Source organism: Lycium ferocissimum, chromosome 7 (assembly GCF_029784015.1).
Source record: "Lycium ferocissimum isolate CSIRO_LF1 chromosome 7, AGI_CSIRO_Lferr_CH_V1, whole genome shotgun sequence".
NCBI lineage: Eukaryota > Viridiplantae > Streptophyta > Magnoliopsida > Solanales > Solanaceae > Lycium > Lycium ferocissimum.
The window spans coordinates 28632031-28647829 of NC_081348.1; the positions used below are offsets into that span (position 1 = coordinate 28632031).

At 31.9% G+C, this 15799-nt stretch overlaps 1 protein-coding gene across 1 annotated transcript; it reads left to right on the plus strand.

The window, feature by feature from the left end:
- Nucleotides 1-10158: 10158 nt before the first annotated feature.
- On the plus strand, nt 10159-11148 carry LOC132064184 (putative invertase inhibitor). Its single transcript, XM_059457086.1, has one exon. It carries the CDS (start codon nt 10199-10201, stop codon nt 10757-10759), a length of 561 nt encoding a protein of 186 aa, XP_059313069.1. The 5' UTR covers nt 10159-10198; the 3' UTR covers nt 10760-11148.
- The last annotated feature ends 4651 nt before the right edge of the window (nt 11149-15799 follow it).

Here is a 15799-nt window from a genome sequence, read left to right on the forward strand (position 1 = left end):
GGTACACATTTTTTTATCTACATTAATTAACTACAATTTCATGCGCATATATCTTGGTTTGAGATTTTATATAATATTTAATGTATTTTCTAATTTTTCATATTTTTAAATGTATTTCATTCTTATAATAACTACTATTAATATTGAAAACAAAATATTCGGACTCATTATTTTTTTGAGACAAGGTAATATACACCGGATTCATTATTGGCGACCCAAGATGCTATTTAATATCACTCCAATTCCTACTAATTTTAAATTTGGGCTAAGGGCGCTAATTGGGGAATGCTTTAAAAGTGTTGTCTAAGGGTTCGTTGGACATTTATTTAAATAATGAGAAAAACGTGCTTTATACGTACGATTTGGATTTTTTAAACAGTATTTTTTTAGACATAAAAACCCCACAAGTTGCGAAACTATCAAAACTTTCTCAATTTATATTATCTTACCAAATGAAAGTAACTCATAGTTCATAACAAAATTAATACGCTACTAGAAGACCTTTCTAAAATATACAACATCAATTGATCAAACTTTAGTTCAATAAAAAGGAAAAGTTAACATGAATAATAATGTAACTGTTTTTTAATATAATCTTTCTCACTTACATTTAACATAAATAATGGTTGATAGTTAATGAGGTTGGTAAATGGTCGATAGAGAGTAATTGTTAAAAATATCTACCAACTTATGGATTTTTTTACAAAATATAAACATACGGTCAAGTTTACATTTACAAATTCTAAAATCATGATTTGAAATCCCAAATCATACGTTTTTGGATAATTTGGGATTTCATCTCATGAGATGAAATCACATGTCCAAACGCTGATTTAAACGCTGATTTCATCTCATGACTTGAAATCATGACATGAAATTGCATGTCCGAACGCTTACTAAAGCATTTACGGGAAGGCTTTCACAAAGTGACCTTTACTGATAGCTTTTGGCTATGAATTTAGGCCATGCTTGTAAAGTTTTCGTAATGTAATTGAAAATTAGGTGTCCGAATTTGCAGGGAATCGACCAACAATATATGGTTTCCAAATTGCCTATCATGGCCATGGGGGAATTCAATAATTTACACATCAACTTTGACGCCAGTGAGATCATTAGGCGTCCCTCAAATAAATACTTTTGACTTACAAAAAATTATGTAATTGATTGCAGGTTCTTGCTCAACAAATTCGATAACCGGGATGCAATTTCACATATACAAGGAGCAAAATCAAGTAGTTGAGCGCCTAGCATTAACCCAGTCATCCCCTTTTTTGATGACCCAAAGTAAGTCTCACCACCCCCGTTTATATTCCCGATAGACAAGCTACTATCCATTTGCCACCCACAATATGACTACTTAACTAATGGAATACATTTTTTGGACCAAAAATAACAAAAAGAAATGGTCAAAAGTCGATTTGATCTAGAAGTCAAAGATGAAATTTTTTGGAAAATAATATTAAGTAAAACTTACACAAATAGCTACCTTTTAATAGGTTCTGAACAATTTATAGCTACAAGTTGCAACATTACAATTAGAATCGCTTTATTGTATTTCGGTCATTTTTGCATTTTTTAATACATTTTCGAAATACAACGAAATACAAAATCGTTGTTGAGTAAAAAACGGCTGTATACACTGAAAATACACTGAAAATAGGTGTGAAAACGACTGTATACACTGAAAATACACTTGGTGGGCATGAAGCTAAAACGGCAAAAACTTAGGGATTATGGGGCAGCACATTTAATTAAAAAAAGTGGGGTAGCTATGAAATGTAAATTTTGAATAATATAGCTACTAAACTTAAATATTAAAAAAGGTAGTTACTATCCATAATTAAGTCTTAGGAGTAGCTATGACAAGTAAAAATTCCTAATATTAATGCTTATGATTAAACCTATCAAGCCGGTTAGGCCGATCAAATCTGTAAGAGAACCTGGTTTAAGGTTCCATAAACCGGTGGACCGTTTTACTCGGCATGTCTCTCGGGTTCAATTTTAAGGTTTTCAAATAATGTGCCCGATTAACCGGTTAACAGGTAAATTTTTATTTATTTTTTAAATAAAATGGAGGTTGCCTACTAGACCATTGGCCAACGGGCCATTTTGCAAAAATGGCCGTTGGCAATGGCTAAAAATGGCCATTTGGGCCTCCCTTTGTTCCCCAACCCCCCAAACTTTTTTTTAATACACTTTAACCCATCCCCCACTCATCCACAACAATTCACTCTTCTCTTTCTCTCAATTTCTCTCAATTATACCTACTTTGCGACAATTAGCCACTTTAAATTTCTCTTAATTAAATACTATAAAGTTTTATTCTAGTTTCAATTTTATATTTTGCAATTATAAAAAAAAATTGTTGTTGGAGTTGGTGATTTTGCAACAATCCGAAGTAGCTCCAAAGCTTTGGTGGATTTGCAATTCTAGCCGCTACTTTCATTTTGGTGGAAATTAGTCCGGCAATTTGGTACCTTCTTTCCAACTCCTATCTTTATTTTCGCTATTTAATTTACGCAATTTAATTCTAGCAATTTAATTTGTTGCAATTTATTTTCTTGTGATTTAAATTATTGCTATTTAATAATGTCGAAGAGAGTGATTGCGGTAGTAGTGGTAGGGATGGGTCTATGGAGGAAACATTTGTGAAGGAAACACCTAATTTAGGTATTAATATTGGTCTTAGTCTTAACAAGTTAGATTTTTTTGCTATTACATGTCATTGAGTTGATGATAATTGGGTGATGCAAAAAAGAATTATAGCCTTTTTATATGATGAAGGGAAAGGTCGGTCATCAAGGTCAACTATGAAATTTTTAGCGGATTCAAGGTCAACTATTATGAATTTTTTTAACATTTATATAAAAACACTTTGTAATCTAATAAGAAAAAAAAATTGCTTTTTTCTAGACAATTCTATCCCTTACATTATGTTACAACGGAATTTTATTCCTACTTATGGAACGGAAATAAATAGAGTTTTATATGAGTATAAAGATAAATCCGGTACCAAATTTTAGCCTATCAAGTAGTTATTTTTTCTATGATAACAAAATTTAAGAAGTATTTTTTTCCCGTCCCAACTTTATTTATATTGGGTTCTCTTTAAATCCTTGTTTTAAAATGTCTTATACTATAGGATTGGTTAGATAAATTTATAAATTTTTAGAAATTTCCGAGGGAGTTAAACCATCTTTAATTGACGCCGAGCTCGCGGTTGATGCCGAATTTAGAAAAGCTTTTACTCATTATTCTACTTTGGAAGAAAGCGCTACACCCGTTGCTCCACACCCTAGTACTTCTCAAAGTAGCAAAAAGGGTTTGTCGAATTTAAAAGTTTTACATTCACATCCAACTCCTTCTTATAATGCAAACTTTGATGAATTTCACCTTTATTTGATTCAGCCAAATGTGGATATCTCCCAACTAGATGATTTGGACGTCTTAGCTAGCATGGTGGAAGAAATACAAGGAGAGTCATCCGATTCTTTCAAGAATGGCTCGAGACATCCTTACGGCTCAAATATCAACCGTGGCTTCGGAAAGTGCATTTAGCCAAGGAAGACAACAAATTGGAGACCATAGACACTCATTATCCGGATTTAGCTTGCAAGTACTAGTTTGCATTCGTGATTAGATTAGATCAGAGCGACGCAACCAAAACTTAGTAGAGGTGGAAGGCGAATAGGAAGAGATTAAAGATTTGATAGCAAGTGGAGCAGACCAAATGGAAGACTTTGAAGATATCTCAATGACCGAATTTAATATTGCGGAGATTAGCGAAATGATTCAAACTTTTTGATTTTATTCTTGTACTACTTTTTTGCAACTCATGTATTATTTGCAAGTTAAAAAAAACTACAACTTGCAAATAAATGTTAACCATTAATGAATAAAATATATGGCTCATTGAGCTTTCTTCTATTTACTTGAGTTCATATTCTTACTTATATTAAGTTAGGAATATACCTAAAATATACTAAGAATATACTTATAATATACATCTACTTAAATTAAAAAATAAAAAGTTATATACTTGGAAAAATAACTTAAGTTATAATATATATATATATAAGTATATAAGCATATATATATAAGTTTATCTAATTTTTTTTTCTAAGTTATAAATTTCTATTTTATAACTTATGTATATTTATAGTATAAGTATATTCTTAGTATATTTTAGGTATATCTAGTATAAATATACTTAAGTTATAAATAGAAAGTTATAAACTTAGAAAAAAAACTTAGAAAAAACTTAACTTATATGCTTAGCTACTTATAATATACACATACTTGAGTTATAAAATAGAAATTTATAAACTTAGAAATAACTTAAACATAGTGTATATATATAAGTATATTTATATAATATACATATAACTTAATATATATATATATATATATGTTGTTAGTTAGTAAATATATAAACTTTAGTTATATATATATATATATATATATATATAATATATATATATATATACTAAGAAATACTATAATATACATATAAACTTATATAACATGTATAAATATACCTACAATATACTAAGAAATACTATAATATACATATACTTAAGAAAAAACAAAAAAAAAACAATACATTTTTTACGTTTTTAACCGGCCAGGTATGATTTCCACATTTTCACCCGGTTAACCGGTCATAGGCGGCCGGTTCCGGGTTTTTGATCGAAAACCGGCCGGTTAAAATCGGTTGACAGGTTTACTTATGATTCATGATTCTTTATGATTATAATTGATTTTGTAAAGTTTATTAGCTTGCAGGCACATTGAAGTATTTTGTTTTATTAGTTGACGACGATGTATCAAACTAAAATATATTTCTTTTTCTAAATTTATGGAAAGTATATGTATTTGAAATAATTTTGTTATATTTGAATAAACATAGTTACAATGTATATACAAACAAAGTTATATTATAATCACAAAATTGTAACTCGTATAAAGGCAAGAAATATATACTAGACACAAATTTTTCCATGCTTGAAAAGTGTGGCCATATAACTAACAAAGATGTAGCTTATTAAGTAAAGTACGACATGTATAGTAATCCCAGTTACGCTTTTCAAGTGTTGGTTAGGAGCTATGCTTGAAAAATGCTACATAAGATAACAAAGGCAACACTTTAGAAGTGCAGTACTAGTTATAGGACACGAAAAGCGTTAGCATAGGAGATTACAAGTGTGGCATTTGATGAATTAACGAGGCCTCGTGTTTTAAATCATAACCTTTGCTTCATGAAAACCGTTGCCTAGAGGGAAAAATTACACTTGTTTAGGTCATTTCTAAAAAGTATTGCCCTTAGGTCAAAAAATGCCTATGGTTAGAAGTCACACTTTGTGTTAATCTAGGCAATAATTCAAAATTTTGTGATACGGCTGATTAAAACGTAATGCGTTGTGAATCAAAATAAAGAGATGAACTTATATATAGATCCAAAAAGGTTAATATCAAGTAAAACGATTTGAAGTGTGACTAAAATTTATAGAATCTTATCCAAAATTCCCTCATAATTAGCATGATCTAACTATAATCCAACACCCAATCAACGAAACAATAGAGTTCATCTAAAGATATATTATATATATAGCAATATATATATATGTATATCTTCATCAGCCATTTTGATCACTAGATATCATTTTGCTCAATCTACAAGTAAGGGGTCAGAATGTGTTTATATTTGAAACGTGTAGAAATAAAATTTTAATTTTAATTTTTTAAAAGGGATTAAGAAAAGGATTTTTTTTTTTCTGATAATAAAGCAATAAGTAAAAGAGATTAAGTAGATTCTATTGAGCAATCTCCGGCGGAGCTGTCTTCTAGCGAAGAAAGAGCTCGAATGCTTGTGATACAATTATAAGCATAATACAGTGTTTGTGATGAAAATTAGATGGGTCACAAGTAATATTTATAGTCTAACCCCTAAGTAATGTCATGCTTGTTTCAGCCCCTCATAATGATCATTATCTGCACGTTAGAGTAGTTAGGTACGTGGTTGAGAAACTCCTAGAGTGAATTCCTTATTCTTCGGGAATGGTTACTGAAGAAGCTTATCTTGACCGGTCACTGACGTATTCCCTGTCTCGTCATTTCGGAGCTAAACTAGCTTGCATTGGAGTTCCAGATCTTGAATGAATAGGAACCGTTATCCGGATGTGATTTGGTGTGATGTGCCCAGTGTCATTCTTGCTGAGCTAGATTTGAGTAGACTTGAACCACCACGCGTCATCTTCAGATACGTCCAACTGTCAAACCCGTATTTTGACTCATAAAAGTATGATCCCAATGGATGATATCTTCGGCAATCCTTGATTCCCTAGCTAGTTAAATTAAACTTTGGCAAGTGCACGTATACATTATGCTTAAAGCAACAACAAATATCAGTTTTCTTGACTTACAATGGTTAATTTTGAATTCAGCCTGTTGTCTCTCTCATTTTCTTTTTATGTGGTAGAAATTAAAGCTAACCGTTAGAGACATATGCTTGAATTTCATGTGTGAAAATGAAAAGTTTCCTTAATTAGGCCCCAAACTTGGCATGTAGATATATGATGCGTACAAGCAATTGGAAAAAATAGGGACCCAATTAGTTCGTCAATTGATGTACATATATAATTAAATTCTGGACAATTCCAAACATGAAACAAAGTTACTTTGAGTATTTGATAACTTGATGAATAGAATTTGCACCCAACTAGGAATTTAATAAACAATTCTAATTAGCTTTTTATCGAATAAATTCTTTATTTCCAATACAAGGTCACGAAAACTATCTAAGTTTCACTTTTGCATACAAATAAATTAAGAGACATGTTAAATGCCTATCTCATTGCTCTTATGAATCCTTGAAAACTAAAGATAAATGCACTTTTCTCGAATTCCAAGAATTTTTAGTTTCTGCCAATAAAGCATACTGTCTATTACTCTCTTCCCAATCTCCGTTCATTTTTACTGGTCATGTTTCGCTTTTCGAGAGTTAATTTGACTAATCTTCAAAGTTAAATTAAATTCAGTTAATTTAATATTTAAAATTAAAATTTAGATAGTAAAAAACTATACAAAACATACTATAAGTTGCATTTCTTCTCATATTAATATAATGTAAATATACATTTTAAAATGTTGGTCGAAGTTTATATAATTTGACTCTCAAAAAAGAAAACATGTTAGTTACAAGTAAAAGTGAATGGAGGGAGTAGTTATTTCTACTAATAAGCAAATAGATTAATCTAAGCAGGAAAAAGAAAAAGATTACTCACTGATTCCTTAAATCAGGATAGAATGCAACGCTCAGTAAAAGCACATGTATGATTTTAAAAAAGTAAAGATATGTATTATGCAGTTGATGGGATGGGATTCGGTATTAGATGCTTTTTGACTTAGGACTCCCATATATCCTTTTAGATCTTTTTCTAAAAGGTAAAGAAAATCTTTAATTTTTGTCCATTTTCTTTTCTCTTTGTCACCCTCCAAATATGCTTAATTATAGCCTTGGTAGTTTTCTATAAATATTTGCCATCCTAGACAATAGTTCTATGAATAACATTGTATATCGTCCTCATAAATAAGCGTGACGACAAATATGTAATCTTTTCCACCTCTAATTCTTTATATCCCGACTCTTTAGCTAAGTTCATCTTTTCTTATGCTCCATATGGTCTTTTATAATCATCAATAATAGGCAGGCACTGCTAGCTTGAAAATAATGTAGAATAAAAATTAATTTGGAATAGGAGTAAAGCTTTAAACCCCTACAATCCTAGTACTCTTAAATTCATATATATGTTAGTCAAACTGAGATAATAATTGTACAAAATCTTTTTTACGCTATTGACGACAAACAAAATCTCACCCATCCATCTTAATTAACAGTTATTATTAGCTTCACAACTTCAAAAGAATGGGCACAAAATTAATTACATGCAACTAGCAAGTCATGATGATGTGTATTAGTTTTTCTAACATATCTTCTTGCCATGTCCACTCCCTTTAGAGTTTCTCAACAAACTTTTCTACAGGCAAATTATATTCCATGTAAGGTTCCAATTTAATCAATCACTGTTCCTTAATTGAGAGAATCGAATTTTTAACATCCATGCTTTTTTTCAGATTATAAACGTAAGGTTTCAAGACAAGCATACAGATATTGGGATGCATGTGGAAGGAATAAATGAATAGTAAAGGATATCAAATATAACACAAGTATATTTCCACCATTGAAAATGATTTTTCATACAAGAATTTCCTTAATCTTATACTTCCTCAGTTTTAATTTATGTAAACCTTTTCGGAGTACGAGGGTCAAACTTTATAACTTTGACCGTAAATTTGACATAGATTTTTTACGTTTGTAAACATAAAATTTATATATTTAGTAACTACGTAAAAAGTACTATAAATCATGATAATTTATAATTTAAATAATTTACAAAAAATGTAAGAAAAACGTGGTCAAAAAATCATCTCGTAGTCTCTCCAAATAGTAATAAGTTCATATAAATTGAAACAGAGAGTGTATTTATAGTTACCACTTTTTAATTCCCTATCTATGTTTGACCCAAACTCAACATTTTACCAATAAGTTAAAAAGAAGAGAAGAAAATCTAAAAGGAAATTCTTTAAGTGTCCTAATAAGCAGAGTTCGAGAGCAAGGACGAGAAATCAGCCTTAGTAATCAATGCAGACCAGGGCTAGACCACAACGCCAAGTTATTAGTAGTACTAAATATAGGACGACGTATGGAATTAACATTGCCACCAAGTTTATGAAAAGAATGTGACAAACAATTGATTAAGAATAAGATTTAGCCTTTAGCATCCAGAGTTTCTAAAAAAGACAGGACAATATGAATTAATCAAGAGAAAATGACTACTCACCAGCTCAAGATTGCAGCAAACAAGTCATGAAACATCAATTAAGAACAGAGTCATGATGAGCCGGTTGATCTATTCCATAAATAAATCACACCCTTCTCCATTATTCTATAAACCAAAAGACTTTTAACTACTGTGGAATTTGGACTTGTGTTAATTGGTTATAGCTTGAAAGGATAGTGACGTGGTCCAAGTGGTGGATTAATAAAAAGCCTAATATTAAATTGTTATGTGTGTGGATAAGCTACGCCCAATAACTATTGGCCTGTGATGGGTAGGCACTCTCTATAAGTAGAGGTCAACCCCCCTTTCCCTAGCTATTAGAAAATCCTAGCATATTCTGTTCTTGAATTGAATATGTGGTATAGCGGTTGACGTCCCACCGATTGAGATAGCTAGTGGATCGTAAAAGTTGGTCTTAGGCTTAACAGCCGATTGCTGCTGCTGCTGGATTAATAGAGATGAACGGTACACTTCCTAAATTGTATCTCAAGATGATGTTTATATTCGTGTCTTAATTTCTGCAATGGCTGTGATCTAATTATCTTACACATGGTATCAAAAAGCCACCATAGTTAGGAATTAAGATCAATTGTTTCTGTCATGGGTTAGAAAACAAGATAAGATTGCAACAAACAAAAACACAATGTCTAATGACAAAGTCATGAAACATCAATTAAGAACAGAGTCCTGATGAGCCGGTTCATCCATTCCATAAATAAATCACACCCTTCTCCATTATTCTATAAACCAAAAGACTTGTAACTAGTTAGTGGTGGCAAATGTACGGATTGAACTGGATTAGAGTGGTCAATATGGGTTGAGTTAATAAATATGCGGGTCATTAACCCGTTCAAAGGTTATTTGCACTGAGATAGATTGGGCCAAAATGAGCTAAATAATGATTCATAGCCTAACCCGCCTAATTCTTACGAAATTCTAATTTTTGTTTGTTCTCTTATAATTTATTTAATTAATAACACTTCTTTTATTATGGTTATGTATAACATATTAGCAAAAAAAAAAAAAAAAGTTCTTAAAAATATGGCATAAAAATATTCTGATAAGTTTTTTCATAGATCTACTTAGCCCAAAGCGATCCAACCTTTAGATGGATTGAATTGAATGGATCAGAATAGGTTGAGGTAATCAATAAACAAGTTATTAACCAGACCAAAATTGAACGAATTGAGCTTTTTACCACCCTTAAACTCAGTTACTCTACTTTTTCTTCCCCTTCAAGACTATAAATATATACCCCCTCAACAAGAAAAGACACGTCATCCCAAACAACCAAAAAAATGAAGCCTCTTTCCTTTTCCTTCCTTCCTCTTGCCCTATTCCTCTCCTTATTTTCCCTAACATTCCATATCTCAACAGGCCAAACATTAATCCAAAACACTTGCAAAACATCTTCAAAAGATGATCCAAATATTAAGTATGGTTTTTGCACTACTTCTCTACAAGCTGCTCCGGCCAGTCAATGTGCTAGTCTTCGTGGACTCGGGATGATATCGATTAGACTTATTCGATACAACGTTACTGATACGAGGTGTAGCGTTAAGATATTACTGAAAGACAAGAATTTGGATCCTTATGCAAGGAGTTGTTTGAAGGATTGTTTTGAACTTTATTCAGACGCGATCACGACTATCAAGCTTGCTATGAAGAGTTATAACACGAAGAAATATTATGATGCGAACATACAAATAAGTTCAGTTATGGATGCTGCTACGACATGTGAGGATGGCTTTAAGGAGAAAAATGGTGTTGTGTCACCATTAACAAAGAGAAATGAAATTACTTTCCAATTGTCAGCAATGGCCCTTTCTCTTATGAATCTTCTTAAGAATAATGGGTAAATTGGTTGATATTGAAGATATTGCTTCTTAATTTTGATTGTTAATATTCCTGTATTTTTATTGTATTTTGGTTGGTTTCCCCGTGTTCGCACTGCATTGGAGCCCGACTATATTCGGATTTCCACTGGGGGTAAGCGCTCCCTGCCAATGATTTTTTCATACCCAGGGCTCGAACCCGTGACCGCTGGTTAAGGGAGGAGTAGCTCCATCCGCTGCACCACATCCTTGATGGTAATATTCTTGTATGTTAATTATTACGTAGTTCATTTTGTAACTTCCACTTTTTTTGAATCTTTGCTTGAACTTTTGTACTTAAAAAAAGATAGTATCCCTATATATATTGGATGTTATGAGATATTTATTTGATGATATAAGGTACTAATAATTAATATTTATCTGTAGTTCTGAATAAGTCTTTTTTGGCTTTTTGTAATGATGCTACTTAATACTCCATAATATAAACATTATCTTTCTTAGCCCCAAAAAAGAAAAAGAAAGGTTAATATATTCTGTCTTTCTTTTCCTTTTGCTTTAACTTATCTTGAAGTAGTTTTATTCTAAGAATATTGCTCTTCTCAGTGGTTACTATTAATTAAAGGGAAATTTGGAATAACTTAATTAAGGCGTCAATGTAATAATCTCAATCTCTTGGAATTACAACACTTCATCTTGTTGAGTTGGATTTGAGGCAAACTGAATCCTTTGTTAGGTGGCCTAATCATCAAGAATATGAAGTAGTGGAAACTTCGTACTTCCTACTTCTTAACTTATTGACCTTTTTTTTCATACTCCTTACTCAAGTTTCCCGTGAAGACGAAACAAGATTTCAGTGCTTCCATCTTCTATTAATTCTTTATTCAAATTTAATTCCAATAAATAAAATAGAAAATTCTTAAATAGTCTACTTCCTTTTGAATGATAAATCCCTTAACTCTTAATAATTAAAGGAATACCTTGGAACATTATATCAAATTACGTACTTCAGTAATTTATTTATTTTATATTTTCCATCCGGTGTTTGATATTTGTGTTAGGATCATGACTAATCCAAATTCATGCAGCGTAATGCTTATTAAAGGAGAAACACTCATTAGAATTTTCTTCATGCTCTGGACTCTAATTGGAGAATTTTGGTTGCAAAAAATCATATTCATTCTACCATAACCCTTGATGGTACCCCGTAAACTGCGGTCGAGGTCTCAAAAGAGGTCTTAGTCACCAAGTCCATTGTTTCTCTTCAATTATTTTATAATATTTACACGATAAATTACTTAAAAAGTAATTACAGGTCTATATAATATTCAAGAATTTGAGCATAAATGCGGATAAGAGAATCTCCGCTGTATTATGGGTGGTAGGGGCGAAGCTAGGTTGCCGCAAGGAGGTTCACTCGAATTTCCTTCGAAAAATTATAACTTATATATACGGTCAACTTTTTATACATATATATTAAAAGTTGATTTTTTTTTTTAAATTTCTTTGCGTGTATATTTAATTATATATTGAATCAAAATTCTAGCTCCATCACTGATGAGTGGTTGAAAAGTGAAAGAGTAAATGTTGCTATTGAGGTTGAGTAACTCAAAAGTGAATTCCTGATTATCAATTGGTCCCTTTTAAAAACAGGAAATGACAAATCATATATTTTAGTGTTTTTTATGCTGTTTCAATGTTCTTTTTCGAGTGCTTCTGCTTTTATTTGAAATGACAATCCTGAATCCCCGCGTCATCCAATAATTAAGCAAAAGATGGAAGGAAAAAAAAGGGCAAAATACATCAAATTTACCCCCAAACAGTTTGGGCCAAACTATATCTGAAAAGTTCACACTCCAACGATACAGATAACCTATTACACACCTAAACATTTAAAAACTGAATTTATTACCACCCTTGAGCTGATACGGCACAAATTATAAAAATAATTAAAAAAGAGGAACATTTTAATTAATTTTTTTATTATTTTCTTTTTTTAATTAAAAAAATATGTTTTTATAAACCCCCCCCCCCCACCCCAACCCTGCCTTTCTTCTTCACTGTAAACTCTCAACCACACACCCCACCCCTACCCGCTCCCCTTCTTCTTCTTCTTCTTCATTTAACATAAGCAGCGCCCCCCCCCCCCCACCCTCCTCTTTTCTCCTCCACCCTCACGCCACCCCCACCCCCACCCCCAAACCCTTCTTCTTCTAAATTTGACCACCACCACGCCGCCCCTCCCCCCTTCACCTGCTTCACCATATATATCACCACCACCAACATTGCTATCACTCCCAAACCACCACCAACACCAGATTTCAATAGCCACCACCTCCACTGATTTCAATAGCCACCACTAAACACACCACCACCAAAATCAATATACCACTACCAATTCCTCTTCTTCACCGTTCACCACCAATTCCTTTTCGTCACCGTTCACTACCAATTACGCTGTAATTTGATTTTGATTTGAGAGCAAAGACTTTTTTCTTTCAATTGCACTTCTATTTTTAAAATTTGTTTTTTTTTTTTTTTTTTTTTGGTTCCTAAAAAGATTCTTGAATTCTGATTTGGATTATTCTTCCTATAAGGTTTGTAGGACAAGACTCTTCATTGTCATCATATGGAAATAGTGTAACAGATCTTGGCCGGAAATTTTTTCCGATCAATCTTCAAATTTTTTTTTTCTCTCACTTTAACCTGTTCTTAATATTACATTGTTAAAAATCATCAATAATGATTTGTAAATTCGGTGATGGATTTGGTTGACGGATCTTGAATGTTGATTTGGTTATGGGTGGTGAAATTTGTGGTTAATTTTTTTATTTTGTGGTGGTGGGTTTGATGGTAGGTTTGACGATGGTGATGGATATGGTGGTGGTAGTGGCGGATATGGTGGTGGAAAATTTGGTGGTGGCGGATAGGGTTGTGGTGAAATTGGTGGTGGGAGTGGTGGCAGATATGGTGGTTCTAGTGAAATGGGGTGATGAGATGGTTTAATGATTGAGAAGATGTAATTATGGGAGGATTTTATGGTTAATTAGAATTAATTAGTGTAAATATAATTAACAATAGAAAATCAAATGAATAAATAAAAGGAAAATAACATAAAATTAAAATTTAAAAGATATCCAACGTGGCGTTGACGTGGCGCTGATGTGGCAGCGAGTGTATCACACCTCGCTTCATGAAACTGGTTATATGTTTATCAAGGTGGTATTAAATTCACTTTTTAGATGTTCAGGTGTGTAATAGGTCACCCGAATAGTTGGAGTGTGAACTCGACTTTTCAGGTATAGTTTGGGGTGGATTTGATGTATTTTTCCAAAAAAAAAAAGGTGTCATGGCACAGTACAGTAATTTTTCTTTTCTTCATTCTTCTTCTTCTATACAGTCATCTCGTATTTGAAGTGTTATCCCTGTTTAATTGAATTCATAGCTAGTAAGTCCACTAAGGCGGATAAAACGTGCCTCATCAAAAAATAAAAAATAAAAAAAATTAACGTTTAAATTCAAAATCTTTAATATTAAAAAGTCTCAACTAGTTCACTGCACTTCTTAATCTTAAATAAGTAGAACTTCTCACAAACAAAAAAATATATAATGACTTCTTTTTGCATTCCCCGCCCTCTTCGTGATAGAGGTAAGAGTTTGACATATAAAAAGAAAAAAAATCGAAACAACAGCTCATTTATCCTTTTCTTATAGACTACTACTTTGCAGTCTTTAATTTCTACTTCCATAGAAACAATTTCACGTGGGTATAGTTTCAATAACTGATATTAATAAATGTTTGATGTAGCAAAAAAAGTATCTATTTTTTTCTGTAAAGAACGAATTGAACAGATAGCATCTTAGACGTATGACATGATTCTTATGTTAAATAAAAGAAAATATAAATGGTAAGTAAATATACAAATACACCGGCATATAACTAAAGTTTTATCAGTTCAAACATCTCAGTTTCTCGTGTCATGTGAAGTAATACTCGAAGATATTCGAATACCTAATTAATTTTATTTGCTGATGCAAAATCCAGCTGAAAAAAAAGAACCATATTTTGTAATAGTTGTCCTACTTTTGGTTAGTTAATAGAATAAAATATCTATTTAATCACGAGGATGAATGGCTTGATAATTTATCAAGATTCAAGATCATATCACATTTATTAATCTACTTTAAAATAGAAAACAAGCAGCCGGTCAGTTGATTAGTCAAACTAGAAATTTATGGAGACAAAGATGAGAACATTTAAAGAACTCTTACATATTAAATAACAGAAAAAACCATGTAATTATATACTACTGCATAACTCTGCGGGACAAGTATAAGGACAAGTATGTACAACAATCTATTTTTTAATCACAGAAGAAGAATCGTACTGATAGAGTCAAAATAGGCATAAATTTCTATTTGGCACAAAGCTTTTTCGTACCTTGTATGTGCCCTTTAATTATTCTTTCCCGAATATTTTCTTCTCAGTTGGTTTTTCCTTTTTATCGATTTCGTGTTGGAATATTGTTTTAACTTATAAGCACGACTAGAGCATCCTACGTCAAAATTTAATAACTTGAAGCCTGTTGCTGCAACCCATCCTTATGCAAGATGACAATCATCTATTGAGATGGGGTAGGACGGATGAGAAAAAATTCAAAAAATCTCCTCTGGACCTGTTCTTATGCAATATGGTCCATCTTGTGACCTTCAGTTTTTCTTTTTTACTTGCTAACAGAATGGAGAAAGGAAATAGTGGGAGACTGGAGTCGAACTTACACTTACCATTGAGCTGAATGCTCATTAGTAACCTTCCGAATAATATTTATTTGTGAACATTAGTCCAGAAATCTATATATAATATAAAGCTAGGCATAGATAAGTTGATGTGACACCTCTCTTTGGCCAAGGATCATATTTATCTTTATTCTTCTTCTTTTTTGACATTTTTCCTCATTTTTTTGTTCAATTAGAAAGTCTAGAAGTGCCTAACTAATTATTCAATCATGGGGAGAACAGTTACTCTGATGAAAGGATTAGTTTTCAACACGTTTCATTTCAAGACTG

What these genes read in the sequence shown, in the direction of transcription:
- LOC132064184 (XM_059457086.1), top strand. Translation starts at nt 10,199, where the DNA reads ATGAAGCCTCTTTCCTTTTCCTTCCTTCCTCTTGCCCTATTCCTCTCC.